Source organism: Cryptosporidium andersoni (assembly GCF_001865355.1).
Source record: "Cryptosporidium andersoni isolate 30847 chromosome Unknown contig_80, whole genome shotgun sequence".
NCBI lineage: Eukaryota > Apicomplexa > Conoidasida > Eucoccidiorida > Cryptosporidiidae > Cryptosporidium > Cryptosporidium andersoni.
Window position 1 is genome coordinate 1 of NW_027122839.1, and position 25183 is coordinate 25183.

Below are 25183 nucleotides of genomic sequence, written 5' to 3' on the forward strand. Positions count from 1 at the left end.
AAATCAAGAAGAAAATAAAGGAAGCATTTGAACTCTTTGATACTGAGAAGACTGGTAAAATTGATTATCATGAATTAAAGGTAGCAATGAGAGCATTAGGATTTGATGTAAAAAAAACTCAAGTACTAGAAATAATGCGTGAATATGACAAGAATGGTAGTGGTTATGTTGATTATAAAGACTTTATGGAAATAATGACACAAAAGATACTAGAACGTGATCCTAAAGAGGAGATATTGAAAGCATTTAAACTTTTTGATGATGATAATACTGGAAAGATATCTTTAAAAAATCTAAGAAGAGTTGCAAGGGAATTAGGTGAGAATATATCAGATGATGAATTACAAGCAATGATTGAAGAGTTTGACAAAGATATGGATGGTGAGATAAATGAAGAGGAGTTCCTGTCTATAATGAAACAAACTAGCTTGTATTGAAATAGAGATAAAATTAATAATTCTCTTTTATTAATAGTTTAGAAAGATTAAAAAAAGAATGAATTGATTCTATTAACTAATAAATTGATATTTGAGTAATATTTACCTATCATAGATTAAAATATTAAATTTGATATGAATACTCAATTAGTTTGACGATATATATTTTAATACAATGTATCTACTTTATTCTAAATAATAAAATTAAGAATAATATGATGGAAACTTTATATACAAACATCCTATTAACAGCTTTCTTATTGATATGTTTTCTAGATCTTAGTTCTAACTTTGTTAATAGAATTTAGTATGTTTTAACCTGAGAACTGCATACCAGCTGCAATGGATTGAATAGATATTTTGAGAGCATTTTCGATTTTTTCAAGTTCCAATTGAGTTTTTGGATCTTGTATACTTGAATTAGAAATACAGAGCTTTCTGCGTCTATTAATGCATTCAATTTGTACAAGATTACATGGAGCAAGCCATGCAAATCTAAGTAATATAGCTCTTCTTGTTACACAATCTGAATCAAGAAGTTGTTTTTCTTTAGTGACTTCCATTACAAGTTTTATAGTATCTTTAAGTTTTTGAGATAATAAATTTCCAAGGTGTTGAAGATTTTCAGGTGCCAAAGTTTTACTATAAAGCTGGAAGATATGTACATCTGTTTTTAGGAGAATCATAGAGACTAAATTAAAAAAGCTTTTCATAAATGGCCATTGTTGGTACATATCAGCTATTTCACCAAGTTTATCAATACGTTTCATTTCTTCTAAAGCTGCACTAAGACCTAACCATACAGGTAGATGAGATCTTATCTGTGTCCATGCAAATACCCAAGGTATTGCTCTTAAAGTTTCTATACCCCCTTCTTTACGTTTAGATGGACGACTCCCAATATTAAGTTCACTTATTTCCTTTTCAGGAGTTACACTTCTAAAATAATTGACAAAGTCATCAGAAGTAAAGTCTTTATTATCTTCACCAAATACGATGCGCCTATATTCTTTCATTGAAATTTCACTCATTTTATTCATGAGTTCTCTCCATTTTGATGAAACTACAACATTTTTATTAAATTTCATTTTACTTAAAAATTTATATAAGTAATTTTGATTAGTATCATTTAAATCCGATTTATCAGTAGTTTCATTAATAATAGGTTTATTTTTATTTCCTAAATTATCAGATTCTTCACAGATATCTTTTTCAAGATCTAAAACACTACATCTAGCAGTTAAAACAGCAGAAGTATATATTTCCCATGTTTTATAAGCAATTTCAGCAAGTCCAAATGATTGAGTCATTACTTCACCTTGAACTGTTATCCTCATAAATGATGTTATTGTATTTGGAGGTTGACTAAGGATAGCAAGATGTTGAGGTCCTCCTCCTCTTCCTACACTTCCACCTCTTCCATGAAAAAAGACTATTTGAACTCCATATTTATGAGAGATATTTGAAAGGCATTCTTGGGCATTATATAATTGCCAAGCTGAAGCTAATCTACCTCCATCTTTGCTACTGTCTGAATATCCAATCATAACTTCTACTATTCCTTTATCAACAGAATTAACATAATTTAAATACCATTCATTAGATAGAAGAACTTCTAAAGTTTTTTGAGCATTATTCAAAGCTTCTACAGTCTCTAAAAGAGGGACTACTCTCATCCTTTTTGAAGCTAAAGATGGTAAAATAGAAGTTGAAGATTTTGGAGAGTTATTATTTAAAGGAGAATATATTTGCCCTTTTGATTGTAGGTTATTTGTCATATCTAGTGAATCTTGATTATTTCTATGATTTAATAAAGTATTTAAATCATTTAATTTAGCATATACTTCACTTTCAGCACTAATAGTTGCAAAATATTCTTTTTGAAACACATGAACGCATAATATATCTGAGGGTTTCATACACATTGATATTATATAAGAACCCAGAGCTTCTGCACCCAAATGTGAACATTCACGGAATGTTTCTAAAACCTCTGCTGTTTCTGGAGTCCAATTTAGTCTATGTGGGATTAGGGGTCTTCTTGAAGCCAAACATTTAAATAAAAAGCTCTGCTTTTCTTCCTCTGTAAATTCAGAGTATGATCCAACTCCAATATATCTACAAACTTCATCCATAGCTTTTTCATGTTTTGAAGCCTCTTGGCGAATATCTAAACGCATTAAAGACAACCCAAATGCTGAAACTTGACGTATTAAATCTAGTAATAGTCCCCTTCCTAATTTAGCTGTTGCATAATTGCTATGAGATAGCCAAGGAATTGTATTATTAGATGAAGAAGCTGATACTTTATCTTCCTCAATATTTTCCTTAATATCTTTGTCATAGTCTTCTAAAGCATCAAACATTACTAATAAAGGTTCTAGAAGTTGCTGTGTAGAATGATAAGCTAAAGATCTTCTAATTTCAGATTGTACACAATGACCAGAATTCAAAGTATCTAGATAGTAGTCTCTAGTAGCTATCAATCTAACTCTAATATGAGCTAAAACCCGGCGATATAATTCATGTTCTGCAATAAACCCCATAAATGGACGCAAACAAACTGTTGCATCATTTGTTGTATCTCCATTACTAGCAGGTTTATTGTTATTAAGATAAAATGAAATATTAGGTAAATTATCGACATAATTCTTCAATTTCTTGTGATTAGAAACTATTGGAATGTCATACATTAGCTTATCAATACTTTCAAGAAAAATACTACAAGCCTTTAAACGCATGTTTGTTACTGCTAATCTTGTTATTTTAGCTGTTACATAAGGATTACCATCTCTATCTCCTCCAACCCAAGAAGAAAATTTAAATAAAGTTTTTGTAGGTGGTAAAGGATCCATACCATTATCATCCAATATCATATCTATATTTCTTAAAAATTGAGGTAATGTATTAAAGACTGTTTCACAAATTGTATTTACAGCATTTTGGACTTCATCTAAAGGTGTTGGTCGAGCTCTACGTAAAGTATCTGAATTCCATAACATTGCTAGACATCTCTGTATAGTATTTTTAGCATCTTTAATTTCTGTAGGAGTTAAATCTGACCTATCTAGTTGAAGTATTAACTCTGCAATATTTTGACAACATTTTACAACAGATATCCTTTGAGCCTGAGTTGGATGAGCTGTTACTACTAAATCTATCTCCTGTTCACAAATTAATTTATAAACTATCTGTTTTTCATACCCAGCATTTAGTAAGTCCTTTATTGTATTTCTTAAAGAATGTGTTGAAAGTCTAAATGCTTCATCTTGGTCCTCATTCTCATTTTTAAGAGCTAATACTTTCTCAAAATGACGCCTCCTACGTATTCTTTGAGCTGCCTCTGCATAGTTAGATATCATACACATTTGGTTAAAAAGTGATACTACTAATGATAGCATCCCACTATCTAATACTCTAATTTGACTCCATAATTTTTCCAAAGATTCACTATTATCACTTTCAACAAATTCCATTGAGGCCTTTAAAATATCAAAAATAATAGACATACCATCCTTCCCATCTTTCTCATTACAACTATATAGTATCCGTCCTGGGTTTAAGTCTGGGGTTTGAGTTTCAGAAGATGTATAACGTGATTGTCTCCAGTGTGATGCGACCAAACTAAACATATGAACTTCAAGTGCCTTAATATCCTCATCTAATGGCTCATTAAATCTACTTAAAGTTTCATATAATTTAGATGAGTAAGATTTCTGTGGCCTATCCAGAAATGTACAAAACTCATGTTTAAAACCTGTTGGATAGAGATGACTTTCCCAGTGAGCAGAACTATCTTTATTTATCTGCATATTCCAAAATAATCTAATTTCAAAAAAAAACAAAATTTATAAAGCCTATTGATTGTAAATTTATACAATTACTTGATATTGTAACCACTTTCTAAATAAAAAGTAGGAGAAAAAAAAAAATGAAATGAGGAGAAAATATAAAAAAGTGGAATAGATCTAACCCCTCACATTATAAGTTACTGAATGCAAAAATTGGCGTTCCAAAATTTAATATAGGCGCTTTATTAATCTAATAATGTACTAGCATAAAAGTTACCTTTATTTGTAGATCCAATATCTTTATATTATCAAAAAAAAAAAAAAAAGAAAAAAACTCTACTAAGTAGAAGTATCATTAAAATATAAATCACTCTATATCTATGTTTTTAAAAATTCCTAATTAAATATACTCTTAAAAATAGCCTCAATATTTCTATAAATATTGATAATCTTCTGTAATTATATCTGTTATTCTATTAAATAAAATTATAGTCCCTACTTGTTTCTTAAAGTATGTAAATAATGCCTATATCTTAAATATGACTTAATTTGACGTTATAAGTCTCTTAATTATAAAAGAGTAACAAATAAAGCTAAACTATTTTTATTAATATAAAGGAAAAAAAAAAAAAATTGGTACTTCTTGGAGTCTATTATATTGACTAATTCTATAGTTTACTCAATTTAAAAGTCAAAATCTTATTTTGTTATCAATAAAATATTATATAATGAAGTTATTGAATCAATTTGGTCTTGTTATTCACTTTTTTATCTTTGCATATTTGATAAATTTCTTGTAGTTTCTGCCTCTTCACAGGATTGAAAACGTTTTCTTTTCTTATCCTTCTGTACTTCAAAATTCTGTAAATATTGCTGTTGCAATTTATTATGGTGTAATTGCAATAGTATCAATAAATTCTGAAGTTTTAATCTAAATAATGTTATATCGAAATTACTTTTATTAAAAAAGTGCTTCTCAATACAAGCTACATGTTCACTATTATTCACATTATCTATCTTATCTGTTCTTAAAGTCTTATTTTGAAAATTTTTTTGATTAATATCAGATTGCTTATCAACATTTGATGAATGTAAATTAGTAATTTGTTGAGTAGCTGAATTATATATTTGATTATTATCTGATATCACTGAACTAACATTAACATTATGTTGGATTTTTGGAAGTTGCTGAACTAATTGACTTTGTATTTGTTCATTACCTTTAAGAGCTATTTGTTGGGTTTTCTTAGATATATGTTGAGCAACCTGTTCTGTAGCATGTTTAATTGCCTGCTGAACGAGAATTTCAGTAGGAACTTTATTTGATATTTTACTTGAAATTTTATTTAATATTTTATTTGATTGGTTATCACTGGTTGGAGTGATATTTAATTTAAGCTGTTTTTGAGTATTTTTTGAATGTTCTATTGGTATAGTAGTAATAGATCTTGCTTTATTTTCACTTGTTTGTCTACAAATTACAGGATTTGTAACTGAACTTCTCTTTGAAATAGTAGTAGGTATTATAAAAGCTGATTGTTTAATATGCTTTTTAATTGTTATATCATTTTTATTATTCCTTGTAGTGCTCATTGATACTTTTTATAGCTTTATATTTTATATTATAATTATATATATATGTATATTAATATTTAATACTTAATACTAGAATTTTTTGATAAGATATCCACTATATTCTAACTCTAATATCCCCAATGGTAAATATGTAATATTATCAGTGGAAATCAAATAGGTAGAACAAAATTAAAAGTATTCCAATTAAATCACTCCCATGCAATATGAAGTTTATGTTTATGAACTAAAGTTCTAACTTGAACAAGCAGATCTGAAACTAGATCACGCAACTTGATCACTAATTTGTATTAGTGCACAGATATGCACCTTGAATATTGCGAGGTAGCGGCTTAATTTAATGGCTTTAGAAATACAATCAGATAATAAGTTTAAGTAATCAATAGCCATTTAATATAAGTAAGATCTTTAAACTTACATATCCTCGTAATATAATAAATATCTAATAATTATATAAGGGAAATGATATAACAATATAGTACTTAAAAGTATTACTTAAAAGAAAATAAGATTAAATTATTAAGTATTGTATATATATTTTAAGTAATATTTTTAAAAAAAAGATATAAATAAAGTTAGACTTGTTTATCTATACAATCTTTAATAGACTCTATGTTACATCCTATTATAGAGTCTACTAAATTCTTGTCCTTTACTATTCTTACTAATGGAATACTAGAAATTCCTAGAGATTCAGCTAATGCTACAAAATTAGAAAAATTATTAGTAATATATTATAATATTATGATAATTACATAATAATTATTATATACATATACATACCTGGTAATTCGTCAATATCAACATAGGCAAAGTTAATATTTGGATATTCTTTACTTAAATTATTTAATAAAAGTTTTAGATTTCTACAAGGTCCACACCATTCTGCACCATATTGTACTACTGTTAATTTCCCTTTATTCACAAGATTATCTAATTCTGATTCTTTTTTAATTTTCTAGAAAGGTATTAATAATATATATATAATAATGTAAGTTAGATACTTCATACCGTTATAAATAATCTATAAGAAATATTAAAAGTATTCCCACAATATTTGAAATATTTTTGCAAAGCCCTTAACTTATATAATGTATACATAGACATTGTAAACTATTATTTTATTAATAATAATAATAATAAACATGTAACAAGACCGCGCGCGCTTCAAACTCTAATACTGTTTTAATATAAATAAATTTTAGATAGTTATAAAATAAGTGTGTATATTCAATTAGTTTGCATATAAAGGTAGTTTCAAATTTAATTATTAGAAATATGGAAAAGTAAATCTGCAAGAAATATAGTTACTAATTTCTCATAACTAGGAATATTGTTATTAATAGTAAATTAATAATATAGATTTAGATTTACAGATAACAGTATATAACATTTATAATTATTATCTAATAATATTGCAATTATCTCTAGTATAAAATATTAAGATAGATATTAAAGTAATTATTTAATTAAATATGACTTATACAGAATTTGATACCTAATTTGCAACATACTTGAGACAAACTCAGATGAGCGGGTTATTTTTTTTTTTTTTCTTTTATAGTGATTTTAAAGGGAATTCTACAAAGGTATTTTAAAGAAGTAGTTATATATAATAGAGAATTGTTAATTTAATATTATAGGGGATATGAAAGTTGAAGTTAATACCCAAAATAATGTTGGGGGTAAATTAAGTATAGGTGCAGACATATTGAATAAAGATGATAATGGCATAATAAGTAATACAATGAAATATTCAATACCGTTATTGCTAAAATTAAGGACAAAATTAGGTATAAAGAGTATAATAAGTGATGATTATGTGGATCTTATGGGTACTTTATTATTAGAAGAAAGACCAAATTTCATTGAAACTAACGATACAAGTAAACATTTTGGTGGGAGATTTAGCTTATCTGGATTTAGCTCAAGAGGTAGTAGGAATAGTTCACGAAGTAGACTTAGTCATGGTAGCTCAAGTAAAAGAAGTATTGTAAAAGTTGAAGATGATGATATATGGGATATGCCTTGTACATCTAGCGCTGATATTACTTTAGGTGACATAAGGGAAGCAGAATCTAGGATGAAAGCTGAAGATTTGACATTAGATCAATATGTAGAAAAGCATAAAGGATTTTTAGAGAAAAAATCAATGCAAAATAAAGAAATAACAAATAATAATAATAGTGATAGCAATAATAATATAACTGGACCTCCAATAAATTGTTTAAGTAATATAAACGCTAAAAATAATACTAATACTAATGTTATCAATAATGATGCTAATATTTTTAAGCAGCCTAGTAACTTTATAGGTTCTTTTACAAGTTCAAATGATACAAGTATAGGTACTAAATCATCATATATTTCTGAGACTTTTTTAAAAGGACCAGCTAATTTATCTTTATTTGATGTCAATACTCCATTATTTGATGATGATACTAATGACAACGATGTTAGGCTCCCATTAGGATCTAATCCAAATAATATTACTGTAAATACAAATAATATAACAAATCCAGGTGTATTTAGTTGGTCAAATAGATCATCTTCTGTACAGTGTAATAACATTTTAAATACATCTACTTCCTTTCCAGCCTTATCAAAGATTGGTAATGTACCAATAACAATAAAACAAGCGATTGATAACTCTTCTATACAGGAACCTAATATGTTGCAGAGATTACACACATCTGTAGTTACTAAGCAAAGTGATGTGAAGCATTCATTTACTGATCCTAGATTACAACATGGAGTAACTGATTTAACGTATCAGCAGTCACTTTCTAGCATTACAAATAATAATAGAAGATCAAGTTTTTCTACTAATCAGGTGCAAAATTCCACTAATTTAAATAGATCTTCAATTCCACCATCATTTACAGAATATCCTTTATCTTCTGCTTCTATTCCACCTCATTCAATAAATCAGATACAATATAATAGGCAGAATACTATTAAGACTAATGATGCTGGGAGATTATTAATGTCTATAATTGGTGCTGGATCTTCTCACAATAATAATTCTAATAATCAGAATCAAAGTAACCACTATTATTATCAAAGTAATAATGGGAATAGGTGATCTACAAATATTTTTTATTATGAGGGTTCAATAGGAAATATATATATTATTAGATTTCATGGATAGAAATAGAATTGGGTGTTATGACCTGATTAGGTGTTATATATAGATAAAATAGACATACCAATACAAAATATTGAGGTAACTCATTATTTTTTACTCTAGTATTGAGGCATGTCAATTTTAAACTATTGGCGCCTCAGGTTGTGTCGTTATAGGCGGTTATATTGAGTTTTTTTTTCTTTTTTTTTTTGGTATAGACTAGAGGATACACTCTTAAAGAAATCTTAGTTTATCTAAGTTCTGAACTATGTAACTAGGGCTGTAAATATAACTTATATGAGTAGGTCTAGTAACAGTATATTTGAAGTGGATGGATCTAATATAAGAGATTCTAATAAGATAATAGATAATATAAATAAAGAGATATCTAACAATACAGGTTTTCTAAAGGTACAGATAAAAAGTAAAATGTTAGGTAATTCTATAGAAAGTGGTGGTAGTTTATGTGAAGGGAATGATTTAAATGCAGTATCTCCATTAATAGATCAGAGTAACTTGGATAAAACAAAGGGTTATATAGATAATATGATTCATTCAAATTTTTTAGAACAGAAAATTACTGATAGGTCTAACTTTGAGACTAATATGAATCTATCTAATAATATAGAGGAACAGAATTTATCAGTTAATTTTTTATATGAGGAAAAAACAAATAATACACATAAGATTGATAAAGATAATTTAGAACAAAAAGATTTTCCAAATACACAAATAAAACGAAGGAAGATTAACTTTTGTATTTGTTCAAGGATTGAAAATAATTGTATAAATTTTTTATCAGAAGATGAAAAAAGGAATATGATTCAGAAGAAATGGAGTGATCTAATAGATAATTTTAGATTTGAGTTTGATCCAATGATCAGAATACCTCAGAAATATTTGGTTGATGAAGTAAAGAAATTTAGATTAGAAAATAATTATGGAATATCTAAAGATAATTTAAATAAGAAAGATATGATGAATCAAAATGATTCTAACAAAGGAATTGATACACCTAAACATAAATCATTGCATTGTATTCATCCATCATATTATTTATCTATTGATGTAGTGAATAAATTGACAAGTTTTCCTTGTAATAAAACAGGGATATTATTATTAGATGAAATAATTGAATTATTACAAGAAAAACAAGTTTTAACATGTATTGAATATACTTATCCAAAACCATCAAAGGGGAACCCATTTAAGAATGAATTAAAATATTTGTCATGGAGTATTAATGGGACAATTTATCGTGCAGGAGAAGAAGAGTTTTTGGAGCAAGAATTAAGAAATAATATTTCCTATCAAGAGAAACCCCTTTGCTATTTTGATTTTCAATTTTCAAAACCAAAAATGTATATTCCACTTTCTAATACTCCCTTAATATATATTGATGACTTAGATGGATTAAATTCTATGATTATTGATATAAACAATCAATTAGAGCTTCAATATAGTGAATCTTCAGAATATTCATCTAAAGATCCTTTTGTATTAGCTATTGACTTGGAACATCACTCAATGCAAACATTTAGAGGTTTTGTTTGTTTAATACAAATGAGCACAAGAAGATGTGATTATATTATTGATCCATTTCCTTTATTTGGAGAATTGAGTAGATTAAATGAATTGACTACAAATCCAAGAATTCTTAAACTATTCCACGGATCAGACTATGACATTATCTGGTTACAACGTGACTTCTCAGTTTATGTTGTCAATATGTTTGATACAGGACAAGCTGCAAGAGTTTTAAATACACCTGGTGGTTACTCACTTGGAAATTTATTGAATCTATATTGTTCAATAGAGGCAAATAAGCAATATCAATTATCTGACTGGCGAGAAAGACCATTACCCCAACACTTAATAGAATATGCTAGGAGTGATACTCACTATTTACCTTATATATATGATATTATGAAGAATCAACTTTTACTATTGGGTAATAAAACTCATGGTTTATTTATTTCATTAAAAGATGCATTTATGGACTTATCAGTTTCTGATAATACAAATTTATTCATGAATCAAAATGAAAATATTACAATAGAAAGTAATTCACAATTACTAGAAATAGGAGATTTTGATAAGTCTGAAACTGAAAGGTACTCTATAGATAAATATAATTTAGATCCATCTGCTTTATTAACAGTAATGCATAAAACTAGGTTAATATGTTTGAAAGAATATATTGAACAACCCATTGATATTTGGAATATATCTCTAAATATTATATCTAAATTTAGCAAAAATTTGATACATAATTCAATTAATAAAGCTACTATAACATTATTGGTATATGTATTAATTTTGTGGCGTGAAACAATTGCTAGATTATATGATGTTAGTAATAGTTATGTACTCAAAGATGGAATATTGCAGCGTCTAGTGCAGAAACAGCCATTAAATTGGAGTGATTTAATAGCTACATTCCCAAATAATCCTACTCAAATTAAAAGACATAGTGATACATTACTGAAATTAATATTATTAGTAAAACAACATATACAAACAAAAACAGAAAAGCAAATTGAAGAGATGAATGAGATATTCACAAGTATATACAATGGTATACCTTTACCTTTAAATAAGACAACCTATTCTAATAATTATGATTATTCAAAAAAATGTATAAATTTCAAAATTTCAAATATTGAAACATCAAAAAGTAAATTAGAAAAATTGGATGAATATTCGAAAGATAATGATATAAAACTATATGAAGAGGATCAAGATAAAATTAATATAGTTAATATATTGAACAATCAAAGTGATCCTTTTGCGGATTCATTATTTGGTAAAGTTCCTAAATCATCACTTCTGAATATTAAGCTTGTAAACAGTATTAGATATGATATGAAAGATTTATTATATGGGAAAAAATCAGAGATTAAAGCATTTAAATATAGTAGTGATTTATTAACTAAATGTCATAATAAACATATAATTGATAATCCAACTAAAAGTGATACAAATAAAGAATATAGTGAGATTCATCCTGATAATATAGATAATAATGAAGATAATGATGTTACTCAATCTAATAAAAATAAAAATATCCCCAACAATAAATTTCAAAGTATAAGAGAAAAATATAAAACAGATAATGTAAATAAGTTAAATAAGAAGTTTAGGAGTGATAATATACAAAATAATGATATTAAAGTAATCAAAAATGAAAAATTTGAACATTCTAATAATTCTAAAGACAGGTTAAATACTATGAAGTTTAGTCTTATTAATGTATTTGGAGATTCCATTAAGTCAATACTGCCAGCAAGTTTAACTAAAAATATTCCTTCATATGTACAAAATTCTAATGTATACTCTCCAAAACCAAATAAATCTATTTCATCAATGAAACCCAAAAAGTGGAGTAGAAGATAAATAGATGTATGGCCATTATTTTTAAGATTTATATAATTCTTTTTTTTTTTTTTTTGAATTAAATTGGGACTATTAGAGTTATATTTTTTTTTTTTTTATACAAAAGGTCATTTGGAAAATTTAAGCATTATTTATTTAAAAATATCTATTTGTTGATTTATTTCTCAATGTATAGGGTATATATAGATGTTTTAGTTAGAAATTTTAGTTGTAGAAGGATATAGTAATGAAGTATCTTTAAATGAGTTTTATAAATTATTTGAGTAATCTTTATTTTCAATATTCTGATAAGTAGTATACTTAGCAGGATTTCCTACAATATAAAGAATTAGACTTTATTATGTAATATTTTGTAAATAATATAATACCTTTTACAAATTCTACTGGATATTTTATGCAATTCTTTTCCATCTTGCTTTTTATTGCCTTGGATATATCTATATTACAAAGGTGTGCTAAACGGATTAAATATATAGTTGCATCTGTAAATTTGAAGTAATCATTTAATAACTAAAGAATAAGATTTATTAATATCTATGTAATTATTCTTACCAGCTATTTCCTCAGCTACTTCCACTTTTTCTTTTTCAGACCAATCTTTAAGTCCTATTTCTACATTACTTTTCCATTGGAATAATTCACAAATTTCACCTACTTCACCAACCAGAGCTAAAAGGACATTTCTTGGAGTATGGAATTGCGACCAAAATCTCTCTTCTACAAATTTATCATGAAGTCTTCTTACTTCCTAAGAAATTTCAATGAAAATTAAGAAATAAATTAAGATTAAAAGTGACTGCAATTTCAATACCTCGAAAGTTAGAGATTCCCACATATCATAAGTGTTATCTACATTTAAATAGGTTATTTTACTATTTAACTGTCCCTCTTCTGTATTCATTTTTATAGAATACTAATCTTTAATAAAATAGTTTATAGATATCTATAATTATGTAAGACCATTACAAAACTCAAAAAGGCGCCATAAAGGGTACCAAATACTACGTGGGGTTATATATAGGAAAAAGTGTCTATAACAGAGGATTAGAAAAGTAACACAAAATTAAGTAATATTTTAATAATAATATAATTTGTTATTTATATATTCAGAGACTATTCAAATTTATCGTATAAACCGAAGAGTCTTGGATTGAATGATTTCTTAGGTAATTCAGTTTTGATGGAGTCTTGTGAAATATCTGTTACTCGGTAGTTTGCCTATTAAAAAGTAAATAAATAAAGATAATAAATGTTTCTGATTAATAATGGCATATTGTATACTTTCTAATGAGTGATTTTAGCTACTTACTGAAAATAGGTATCCTATTGGAATTATTGTTAAGCCAATAGAAAGAAGATTCCAGTAAAAAAACTGACTTCTGTCATAATCTACCATATTCCACTAAATTAAAATGGAGAAAAAGTTTATTAATTATCTTAATTTAAATAGTGTTCTTTTTTTCTTATATAATCAAAATGGAACATACTCTTCTTAAAACACGACTCTGGGTAAATTTGGGAATAGGTATTCTAATAGACTTCATATAAATCTAAATTTGAAAATAATAAACTTTTATTGTTTGAATGACTAAATATTAATCCAATTAGAGTGAATAAGGTCTTAGTAATGTAATAATTTCTATTGGAAGAGGGGAGAAGGCGGAAGAATAAGAATACGCATAATTATAGTTGAAAATAAGGTGTAGCTCCTCTACTATTAATTCTTATAAATAAATATATAATTTAATAGAAGTTCTAGGTAATAATGTATTTCCGAAAATTTATACTTATTCAAGTTGATCAATAATAGTTTCTTTTTTATTAAGAAAGTAAGTTATTTCAAAAATTCTTTATAGATTCTGCAAATACTATAGTAAGATTAATAAATATAATGTGATGTAAATATCAAATTTCTTCTTTTATAGTGACCATATACTATTATACTTATTAATATTTCGGAGAAAAGTAAAACTTAAATAATATAAAGTAACTAGTTCTAATTTTTAGATTACAGTTATGTCAAAAATTGAGAAATATTTACTATTCCATATTATTTATAAATTGTCGGGTTTTCAAAGATACTTTTCTTAGTATTGAATTGTCAGGTTAACTTTACTTTTGAAGAATAAAAGTTTTACTTTAGATAATTATTTTAGTCCTTTTATATGAAAAAAAATTACTTATAAATTCTTATATTTGAATAATAAAATATTAAACTAGTGAAGGAATCTGAATATTATTACATTGTAAATATATTGATTTGTAATCTTTTATTTAGATATTTTTATAATAAAAATATTTATAAATATTAATTTATAGATCTTGTTTATACTTTTTATAATATAATTGTAATTTCTTATTAATACTTTTTTCATTTGCTAACAAAGTTTCTAAGTTTTTGAGTCTTACACTATAAGAATTATTTTCCAGTTCCTGTATATGTTTAAAAGACTCTAATTCAATTCTTTTCTTATTTATATCATTCAGAATAAAATTTATTTCATCATTGAGTTTATTTGATTCACTAATATAAGGTTTTAAGGTTTCTTGAACAGTTCCTTCCAGTTCAACTGTAGATATAAACTTCTCTTTATATATAGTAAATAAAATCTGATATAGATGTTTATATCCAGATAAAAGTTCATTATTTGATAATTTATCAATATCCATATATTTATTATATGATGGAACATATAAATATTTTGGATCATATATATTATTTACAATATAGTCTTCTGGAATGGTTTTGTAGTATTGTGGATTTTCTTCTTTCATAAATAATAGTTCATCATTTATCATATCTAATGCCTTGCTAATATCGGAAGATAAAATATCATTATTTAATAGTTTATCATTAATGAAATGATCACTATATATATCATAAGAATCATATCCCACAAGATTTCGGGGTATTTTTTGTGGAAATATGACTGAATCATTAATTATTAAGTTAACGAATTCTTGTTTTATTAGTTCAAATGCTTGAACATATTCATGTAAGCTACCTATACTATTTTCCATATTATAATTATCTAATAAATCCTTAGGTGATATAATAAAAGGTCTTGGTAGATTATTTTGTATTACATATGTCTGTTTCTTCCATATTAAATCAGCTTCTTGTTTTCTTTGCCTTTTTTCATTCCTTAATATATCCATTTTATCTATTGGAATATTCGATAAATTATTGGGATTGCTTAGATTACTTAAATTATTAGTAATAACTTCAATATTAATTTCAACATCATTACTTACTTTAGGAAGATTATATAATGCTGTTTTTGCTTGTATTTTGTACATCTCTAGACGTGCTTTTCTGCCAATAGGATCTAAAGAAGCAACACTACCAGTTTCATCAGTAATTGAGTTTGAATTTAAACTAAATCTATGGCTTATTGCAAAATTATCCATACTTCGCAATATACTTTTATTATTAAGATTTTCATTAATATATGAAGATGATTTCGAAGTAATAATTTCTGAATTTTCATTAATTATTTTAATTTTCTTTTCAGTTTCCTGATCTAAACTTAATGGGCTTGGTGATATTTTCCTTATTAATTCATTCTTTGCTTGATCCATTATACTATTGGGATTCTTAGTGTATTTATTAGTATTATATGTTGTATTTGAATATCCCGAATAATTTGCTATAGAATGTGCAACTGATGTATTTACTGTACCACCAATATTTAAACCAAATTTCATATTTCCTATTGATTTAATATCCTCTAAAGTAAAATTAGGCTCAGGTAGTATTAACTTTCTTTTTTTCGGTATATTAGTAATTTGATTTGCTTTTTGAATATCAGACAAAATTTTTGGTAAATTAGTTTTCATAATTTTCTTCATTTCATCATTATCTCTTTTTTTTTGCTTCTTTTTATTTAATTCAATTCCTTCAAGTTCTGCTAAAGTTTTTTTTGTTTGCTCTTTTTGTTTATCCTCATACTCAACCGGAAATATACCCTCTTCTGGTATCTCTTGGAAAGGGATTTCACTTAAATAGTCCTCACCTTTATATTTTCTTTTTCTGTATCTTGCTATAGATGCAGCTGAAATCATTCCGGATGCTTTAAGCTCTCTTCGTTTTTGTAGCATTGCTAATCTTCTTGCTTCTTCTAGGTGACGTTCTCTAGCCCGTCTTTTTGCTTTTTTTCCATTAGTATTAGCTAAACGAGCACGTGCTTCAGCTAACATTTCTTTTTCATCATCATCAAGATCTATAGCATCTGGACGACTTGGTTTAGATTCAGGATTTGGATCTATTTCTCCAGGACGTAATTTACGTGGATCATTAGTTGTACTAAAAAGCTCCTTTCCTTGTACCCTATCTAATAATAATTCATAATGTTCAAGGCATTGATAGGCTGTTCTACCGACTATTGGTGCAATTGTTCTCCATTGACATGGGAATAATTTTGCTAAGTGTAGTAATTTTTCTTCTTCGTCCCTAGACCATTCTGTTTTACAAACTCTGGGATCCAACCACTCATACCATCTTGCTTTACATTGTTTTGCTGATTTTCTAACTAGTAATGAGGCTACTCTGGACCAGTTATTTAAACCATATTTCATTACAGCTGTTTTAAGAATTTCATCTTCACTATTTTTCCAAATTCCCCCCTTAAATAGTAACCTCATATTGATATTCTATATATCTCCCTATATATTATATTACGAATATGATGGCTATTATTTCCTTGAATAATAGATTTGAAATAAAAGTGCTATTTCCATTATCTCCTAAATTTTCTTTTACAAGATCACAGCCTAGTAATATTAGGCGCGTTATATCGCAAATCTATAGTCAGGTATATTAAATTTCCAAATTATTAGAAAATATCAACCTTAATTTATACCTGACTTAGTCTTATATATATATATATATACATATGATACTTGAAGACTTATCAGAAACAGATGTTTTAGTTACTCAGGATAATTTAAGTATATGTAGCCATATTAATAATGAAGAACAAAAAAGTGATGCAATCCAGGATAGAATAACTACTAGTACTCGTCTTAAAAAAAGCCAGAAGAAGAGAATTGCAAGGGATTACAGAAAGTTTAAGTTAAGATCCCAAAGAGCTCAAGAAAGGAAAAGAAAAAGGGAACTTATTTCTAGCCAACGAAAGTTAATGCTGAATTCTATGACAGAGGATGACAGAAGACACTTTATATTAAGAGAGAGATTTCTTCAAGAACATAAAGCATTTTTTTTATCAAATAAAATAATAAATCAAACCTCTCAAGATTATAAGTATTGTCCAGATAAGAATTATAATATATGTTTTAACTTGAGTTTCGAAAGAGTAATGAATGAAAAAGAATTAAATTCACTTGTACGTCAAATATCATTATCATACTACTATATGATAAGATCTTTGAGAATATTTGATATTACTAATCCAGAATCAGATACTATGACTGAAATTTTTAAATTAGGTCCAAATAGTGAAACTTCAAAACTATATTATGACAAATTTGATTGGTTTGGTTGGATAAATTTTCATATATCTCCATTAAAGAATAGTGACACCCTATATCAAATTGCTATGGAAAAATATTCGATGAATAAATGGAAAATGATATTGCATGAAAAACCTTTTTGGGATATATTTCCAAAGGATAATATTGTCATTTTATCACCTGATGCTAGTGAAGAACTGCAAAATTTTGAGCCCAATAAAGTTTATATTGTAGGAGGTCTAGTTGATAGAACTGTTACCAAATATGAGTCTTTGCACCAGGCTATTGAGAAAGACCTTGTATGCAAAAAATTACCAATAAAATCTTTTATTGGTGAAAAGGCAAATTGCATCTTGAATGTTAATACCGTGATTGAGATCTTAGTTAATTATATCCATGGAAATAACTGGAAAGAAGCACTTGTAAAATCTATACCTACTAGAAGAGCTAAAAATCAAAGTAGAAAAGCACTTAAAAGGTTAGAAATTAGAGAATCCCAAAAGAAAAAAAATGTGCTATTACAATAATATATTAACTTTTTTTTTTTTTTTAAGGAAAATGCATGCATGCAATTACATCTTTTTTTTCTTTTTAAAGAGAAAAAAACAATTAAACTATAGGCGCCTAACTCCCTATATATATTCTGATATATAACTTAATTATCATTTTTGTTTTTTTCAGAGATATAAATGTAGTCGATCTTAGTCATGATTTCAAAAGACTCTAGAGATTTTGTTTTGTAAATTTCTAGTTTAATATAAAGATTTAATAGCTTCTTTTTAGGTTAAGTGATGACTACATGAAAGTTTTTAGGGACAGGACGTTCAAAGATGTAATGGGGTCATACTGTTAAATATGGACCTGGAATAGTAAGAATAGTAAAATTTTGATCTTAGATATAGAAATAAGATACAAATAACACTTTGCGAAGTTTTTTTTTGGACTTATTAGAGATTTTTATGCTTGGATCATATAGTTTAAATTGTCAAAACTTTACAAATTATATATAATATAATATATATATATTATTATTTAAGGTTACAGACAAATATTATGTGGAACCATCCCCAGTTTTATAATGTGATTGTAGAGATTGTTGAGGTTCAGAATTTAGTATGGCCAACAGATATTGCCTTATCTAGTAAGAAAAGTGCATCTGATGCTAAACTACCCAATCCATTAGTTGAAGTTACTATTAAAGGTGATAGTTATGCTACAGAATCAAAGGAAGCAACATCTTCATGTGCATTTAATAAGACATTTTATTTTCAGCAGTTATTGTTAAATTGGGACGAATTTCAAAGAGCTACTGTTGAGATACGAGTTTTACACCAAGGATTTTTTCGTCAAGAGCTAATAGGAATGTATACAGGATCATTTGAAAAGATATATGGCTTACCGAGTCATAGATTACTTAAAACTCTTGTCCCAATAACAATTCCAGAGAGACCATCTATCCCATTAGGATATATTAGATTATCTATATATGTTCTAGGTGAAAATGATGTAGTTAATCCGGAAGATTCATATATTTATGGATCAGAATCATATAGGGGAGCAATATCTTCTATACCTTCATCATTACCAGTTCCAGAATTAGATATAACTTATTATCACTTAAATTTTAATGTGCATTTAGCAAGAAGCATTTTACTACCTGATTATACAGACTTAACACATCAAGAAGCAGATGGATATTCACCAAATCCTTTTGTAAGAATAGTTACATTAGATAATGCACTAGAAACAGCTGTTGTAAAATCTTCATCATCACCAGTATGGAATGAAACTTTAAAATTTCCAGTAGGTCTTCCGTGTTTAGATGACAGAATTGTCTTAGAGCTTTGGGATGCGCAAGGTGGTGGTGATGGTCCTAGACTTGTTGCACAAACAAAGTTGAGCTTACAAGATATCTTTAGAAATGAGTTAACTCCAACTTGGTTGCACTTTTATGGTCAGACAACTGGTCTACGCGGAAATGCAATTAATATAAAAGACATTGCAATGACTGCGAAAGTAGCTGAAGAGTCTGGAGATCATCATCAAATTACTAGCCTTGTAACTTCATTTCAAAATTCTTTTGCTGTGCTGAGTATGTTTGATAATAAATACACGGCTTCATATCCATGTATTGCTTATTTAGGGCGTTTACTTGTATCTGCAAACTTAACAAGAGTTGCAAATCCAACTCCAATAAAAATTCCCTGTAATCCAGTTGATCTTCCTAGTGTATCACCTTATTTATTTTGGGTTGATATATATGAACTGAGTGGACTTGGATTACCAGCTGATGTTTATATTGAGCTAAGTTTGGGATCTTGGTGTTATTGGATTATTCCTAATACAAAAATTAAAATATCTGATTCATTCCCATTGGATACTGATATTGGTCGTATTCCTGATCAAGTGTTTGCATTGCCAGATATTGATATGAGTGCAGATTTGCTTATTCGCATATTTACTAGGGATGAATCACAAGATAGAGCTATTTTTCATTCTTATATTAGAATTCCTGCACGTGATATGTTAAAATATGGATCTGAAAGACCAAAATGGTATCCACTACTTTCTGCTGCTCATTACGGTATAATGATAGGACAAGATTTACCATATGATCAAGCTGTTGCATTAGCACATATTAAACATTATGGTATGTTATTAGGATCATTCATATTAAGAAAAAAAGATACTGAATATCAATATGAAGAAGATTACCTAAATAAATATTCTATAAACACTAGGCCATCAAGAATTCAATATAATTTACGACGTTGGATTTGTCGTGCTTATATTTTCCAAGCTATTCGAATACCAGCAGTAGAATCAACTCTTCCAGATCCTGTAGTAATGGTAACACTTGGTGGTGGCACGGTTTTAACAGAAGTTATTCCTAAAACGGTTAACCCTGATTGGCATGAAGCATTAGTTTTTGATGCAGCATTACCAGATGACTTGTCTGTTGCTCAATGGCTTAACATTGCTATTTTACATGAAGATATAGTACTTGGATCTGTAGCCATATCTCCATTATATATTGGGTTTATGAAAAAGAATCGACCCGAATGGTTTATACTTCAAACACCACGTATACCTGAATGTAAGGCACGTATTCTCTGCACATTTGAACTTATAAAATTGGGAGATATTTCATCATCAATATTTTCATCAGTTACTAATATTATAACGGATGTAAAAAAGGAATACTCAAATAAAACTGGGAATTCAGATTTACCACTTGATGATGCAAATTGGAGAGCATGGTATGTACCAGATGCAACTCCTACATATATACCATGTGATATACATTTATTTTTAATAGGTATACGATTAAGGTCACAATGTGATAATAATGGATCATCACTTTTTTCTATGGGCAGTTCAACTAAACCTCTGATACAATTAGAATTTGGAAGAGATCCAGAAAAGCCTGAAAATCGTTTATGGGTAGAACAAGCAAGTGAACCATATCAAGGAGATGCTGGAAAATACAATTATTTACAAGATTTCTGTCTAAAATGCCATATACCTGCATCACCAATTTTTCAAACATACTTAGAAGTACGTATACTAGAGCCAATAACTGTTTTTAGTGGAAAATATAGAGAGTTTGGAACTGCATATATACATTTAAATCATCATCTACCTTGGATAGATGAATATAACCAACGTCTACTCAAGAATGAATTCCAATATATTCCACCGAATATGGCTACTCATAAATGGCTTAGAAATGGAAAACGATTTTTAAGTAAATATTATAAAGATCCATGGAAAATATGGACAAGTGATTCAGCTAACTTATTTAATTATATCCCTAAAACAGAATTTTATAGTACCTCAATATCACCATCATCATCATTAATCACATTACCAGATGGAAATACTATTCGAAATATTCATTTAAATGATGATAGTGCATTAGATTTCTATTCACATTCTGGTTATAGTAATACAAATAAGACTAGTAGCTCTACTTCAAGGAATGAGTTTATTAAAAACTATTGTGAAGATGATAATGAAGATTATATTAATATTGAGAAGAATGATTTTCAACATGGTGATTTTTTTGATATATTTTATGAACCATCAAATGTATTTTTAATCAATAATGATCAATTTTCAAATAGAAGATCTTTATTATCAGGAGAAAAATTTGAGCTTAACTTAAAAAATATTATACAAGATTTTTTCTTTAAGAATCATTTAGATATGAAAAATGACACTAAATTAGATATCAAATCATCTGTTAATAACAATAAGATTTATAAAAATAATGATTTATTACCATTGGATTATTTAGGAATGGATAGAATACCAACGATGTTTTATGAGGCTGAGGAAGATGCATTATCAAAAGATCCAAATTTACAAATTCCAATACATGATTTGGAAGCTTTAAATTCTTGTATAACATCAATGGAATCTTATGTAAAACCATTATATGAATCAACTAATAATGATGAGCTGATACCATTAAAAAGTGAAAATATATATAAAGAAATTTCTAAAAAAATTAATTGGGGTATTTCACCAACTAAAAGTAATATATCAGCATCAAAGAAATTATTTAAACAGGGAGATGGATTGGATTGGTTTTTTGCACATAAGCTTCAAAATACAAATAGTAAAGAACTAGATTTTATAGATGATGATGACTATACACTTGATAATCATGATATATCAGATGAACAAGATGAATTAGGCCAAGAATATGAATTAGAGCTTGATATGGATGATTTACCTTATGATTCAGTTCCAATCATATCAGCAAATAAATTTGGTGAAATAGAAGTTGTTGGATTTTTAAAAGTATATTGTCGTATTTTATCTCGAAGCAAATTTAAAAATAAACAAGAAAATAAAACCTCAAACTTATCTAATGATGGAATTATACTACAAACACCTAAACCAAAACAACTACCTTTATCAAAAAGAGAATATTGGAGGAATAGTAATGATTCATCAATTAATTATGATATATTGTCAAATTCTATAAATTCTGAAGAATCAACATCTCCAATGAATAGAATTAATTGTAGAAGATATTCATTATCTTCTATAAATAGTGACGATTTGGATATAAATAATAATCAAACAAATATTTTACCCAATATCTCAACTAAAATAACAAAATCTTCAGATATTAAAAACAATAGAAATTATTATTATGATCCCTTACTAGAATATTTAAAAAAACAAATAGCAGAAATACCACGTTTAAAAATACGTGCATATATACTTACAGGCCATGGCTTTGTTCCACCAAAAATACAAAATAATAATGCATTAACTGCATTAAGTAATATTAAATCAACAAAAAGTGATGAAGGTAGTTGGTATCTAAATTTAAAAACAGGTCATGATCAAATTGGAAACAGTTCAAATGGGATATTTGAAATAAATGATTCTGAAAATTTTGTTCAAGGATTTTCACCAGAATTTTATAAAACATATATATTAGATGCCTTATTACCAACGAATGCACTTTTATCTATAACTGTAATGTATAAAAATAATAATTTAAATCAATCTTATGGAAGAACATATATTGATATAGAAGATCGCTTCTTTCATCCAAGATATCAAAAAATATTATCAAATCCTAATTCTATATTGCCAATTGAAATACGACAACTATACCCATTTAATGATCAATGGAATTATATTCCAACAAATTATCCTGTAGGAAGTTTAAGATGTTGGTTTCATATACTTCCACCAGAAATATCCTTATTAAGACCAATATATCTATTAAATCCACCTACTACAGAAATATGTCAAGTTAGAGTTGTTATTTATAAGTTAAGAAATATCCCAATATCTGAATTAATTAATACTTCAGGAGTTACAAATATATTATCATTTGGTGGTCCAGCAATATCACTTATGGTTAAAGGTTTAATGTCACCAAATAGTAATTCAATTTTAGAATTTGATACAGATACACATTGGAATAGTCATGATGGCACTGCTACATTTAATTGGAGATTTGTTTTTAATATACCAGTACCATGTCAATTTCCTATATTACGTTTACAAGTATGGAATCGTGGTTTGATAGTATTTGGAGATGCATTATCAGAATGTACTTTAGATCTATCAAATGAACTAATGAGATCAAGAAAAAGCTATAGCTGTGTTAAAATTAATCGTTCATGGATCAATTTAACTCATCCAGCTAGACTTAATGAAAAACGTGGGGAGATGGAAATTGAAATCTCAATATTACCACTATCTATAGCTGAATCTAAACCAGTAGGTATTGGTAGAGATGAACCAAATCGTGATCCATACTTACCAGATGTTACAGATCATAGAAATTATATAACAACTAGTGCATTTGGACGTGGATTTTTCTCAGCAACTACAAATATTAAATGGGGTGCTAAAATATTTACATGGATTATAACAGCTATTGTTATTATTACAATATTAATGTTACTTATTAAATTATTTAAATAAATAAAAAAGACAAAAGAGAATTTATTATTATAAAGTATATATGAGAGGATATTATATTTCTGATAATGTAGTCTTCAATTAATATTTTCATACCATGCTGGTGTTATATTTACTTTATTATTTGAAAATGGATTACGATTATATTGGTTATTTATATCATATTGTACTTTATAATCACCTAGTCCTAATAAATCACAAGTTTCTGCCTTTCCATTTTCACCTTTAGATTTCCCTGATTCTAATTTTCCACTTCTTAAAACTGGTGATAAATTACTTCTTGTTTGAATATTTTTATTTAATCCATAATTATTAGTCAATTCCCTCTGATTTCTAGTTGAAATATTATTATTATTTAGTGATATTGTACCATGAAAATTCCAATCAATCCAAAGTTTATCAACATATTTATGTTTAATGAATTCTTTTAATTTATCAATCTGTGATGAAGTTGGAAATGGTCCTAGTCTTAGATCTCTATTTACAAGATATTTTTTATAATCATTCTATTGATGAAAAAAAAAAAGTATTAAATGTTAAATTTATATTAGAAACACACACAAAACAAAACGAGATGACATACCAAATTTCCATGATTCTCTATAAATTCTATTTCTTCAATTGACCATTTGGAAACAGATATTCCTTTTACTTTGTGAGTAAATTCCCTACTATATTTAATTAATAATGTAAAGTATAACAAATACCTTGACATATTCACTTTTATTTAAGACTTACTGAATTCCTGAGCATATGGTACAAATGAAAGTCCCAAAGTCCATACAAATATAGTTTGGACCCATTTCATTGCAATTTGCACATTTACGATTTTCTGGACACTTTTTTTGTAGTAATCGAAGCTTTTGTATAAGCTTTTGTTCATTATTTGAATCGTACATTAATAATTT

General features: G+C 27.2%; 11 protein-coding genes across 11 annotated transcripts; 5 read left to right on the top strand and 6 right to left on the bottom strand.

The window, feature by feature from the left end:
* Positions 1-86: 86 nt before the first annotated feature.
* Positions 87-437, top strand: cand_027910 (centrin protein; the record flags this gene model as incomplete). The annotated part of the gene is made up of 1 exon (XM_067213019.1): positions 87-437. One exon carries the CDS (start codon positions 87-89, stop codon positions 435-437), a length of 351 nt encoding a protein of 116 aa, XP_067068516.1.
* A 314-nt stretch (positions 438-751) lies between these two features.
* Positions 752-4249, bottom strand: cand_027920 (phosphoenolpyruvate carboxylase family protein; the record flags this gene model as incomplete). Its single annotated transcript, XM_067213020.1, has 1 exon — positions 752-4249. One exon carries the CDS (start codon positions 4247-4249, stop codon positions 752-754), a length of 3498 nt encoding a protein of 1165 aa, XP_067068517.1.
* A 747-nt stretch (positions 4250-4996) lies between these two features.
* Positions 4997-5821, bottom strand: cand_027930 (uncharacterized protein; the record flags this gene model as incomplete). The annotated part of the gene is made up of 1 exon (XM_067213021.1): positions 4997-5821. The coding sequence occupies one exon, from the start codon at positions 5819-5821 to the stop codon at positions 4997-4999; it is 825 nt and encodes a 274-aa protein (XP_067068518.1).
* Positions 5822-6396: 575 nt separating this feature from the next.
* On the bottom strand, positions 6397-6928 carry cand_027940 (thioredoxin family protein; the record flags this gene model as incomplete). Its single annotated transcript, XM_067213022.1, has 3 exons — positions 6397-6524; positions 6605-6779; positions 6833-6928. 3 exons carry the CDS (start codon positions 6926-6928, stop codon positions 6397-6399), a joined length of 399 nt encoding a protein of 132 aa, XP_067068519.1.
* A 541-nt stretch (positions 6929-7469) lies between these two features.
* On the top strand, positions 7470-8906 carry cand_027950 (uncharacterized protein; the record flags this gene model as incomplete). The annotated part of the gene is made up of 1 exon (XM_067213023.1): positions 7470-8906. One exon carries the CDS (start codon positions 7470-7472, stop codon positions 8904-8906), a length of 1437 nt encoding a protein of 478 aa, XP_067068520.1.
* A 339-nt stretch (positions 8907-9245) lies between these two features.
* cand_027960 (exosome component 10) lies at positions 9246-12344 on the top strand (the record flags this gene model as incomplete). The annotated part of the gene is made up of 1 exon (XM_067213024.1): positions 9246-12344. The coding sequence occupies one exon, from the start codon at positions 9246-9248 to the stop codon at positions 12342-12344; it is 3099 nt and encodes a 1032-aa protein (XP_067068521.1).
* Positions 12345-12592: 248 nt separating this feature from the next.
* Positions 12593-13245, bottom strand: cand_027970 (uncharacterized protein; the record flags this gene model as incomplete). Its single annotated transcript, XM_067213025.1, has 4 exons — positions 12593-12657; positions 12713-12826; positions 12897-13092; positions 13156-13245. The coding sequence occupies 4 exons, from the start codon at positions 13243-13245 to the stop codon at positions 12593-12595; spliced, it is 465 nt and encodes a 154-aa protein (XP_067068522.1).
* A 1412-nt stretch (positions 13246-14657) lies between these two features.
* cand_027980 (MYB-like DNA-binding domain-containing protein) lies at positions 14658-16988 on the bottom strand (the record flags this gene model as incomplete). The annotated part of the gene is made up of 1 exon (XM_067213026.1): positions 14658-16988. The coding sequence occupies one exon, from the start codon at positions 16986-16988 to the stop codon at positions 14658-14660; it is 2331 nt and encodes a 776-aa protein (XP_067068523.1).
* A 251-nt stretch (positions 16989-17239) lies between these two features.
* On the top strand, positions 17240-18343 carry cand_027990 (tRNA-methyltransferase family protein; the record flags this gene model as incomplete). The annotated part of the gene is made up of 1 exon (XM_067213027.1): positions 17240-18343. The coding sequence occupies one exon, from the start codon at positions 17240-17242 to the stop codon at positions 18341-18343; it is 1104 nt and encodes a 367-aa protein (XP_067068524.1).
* Positions 18344-18869: 526 nt separating this feature from the next.
* Positions 18870-24278, top strand: cand_028000 (C2 domain-containing protein; the record flags this gene model as incomplete). Its single annotated transcript, XM_067213028.1, has 1 exon — positions 18870-24278. The coding sequence occupies one exon, from the start codon at positions 18870-18872 to the stop codon at positions 24276-24278; it is 5409 nt and encodes a 1802-aa protein (XP_067068525.1).
* A 74-nt stretch (positions 24279-24352) lies between these two features.
* Positions 24353-25174, bottom strand: cand_028010 (uncharacterized protein; the record flags this gene model as incomplete). The annotated part of the gene is made up of 3 exons (XM_067213029.1): positions 24353-24781; positions 24859-24946; positions 25014-25174. The coding sequence occupies 3 exons, from the start codon at positions 25172-25174 to the stop codon at positions 24353-24355; spliced, it is 678 nt and encodes a 225-aa protein (XP_067068526.1).
* Positions 25175-25183: the final 9 nt, after the last annotated feature.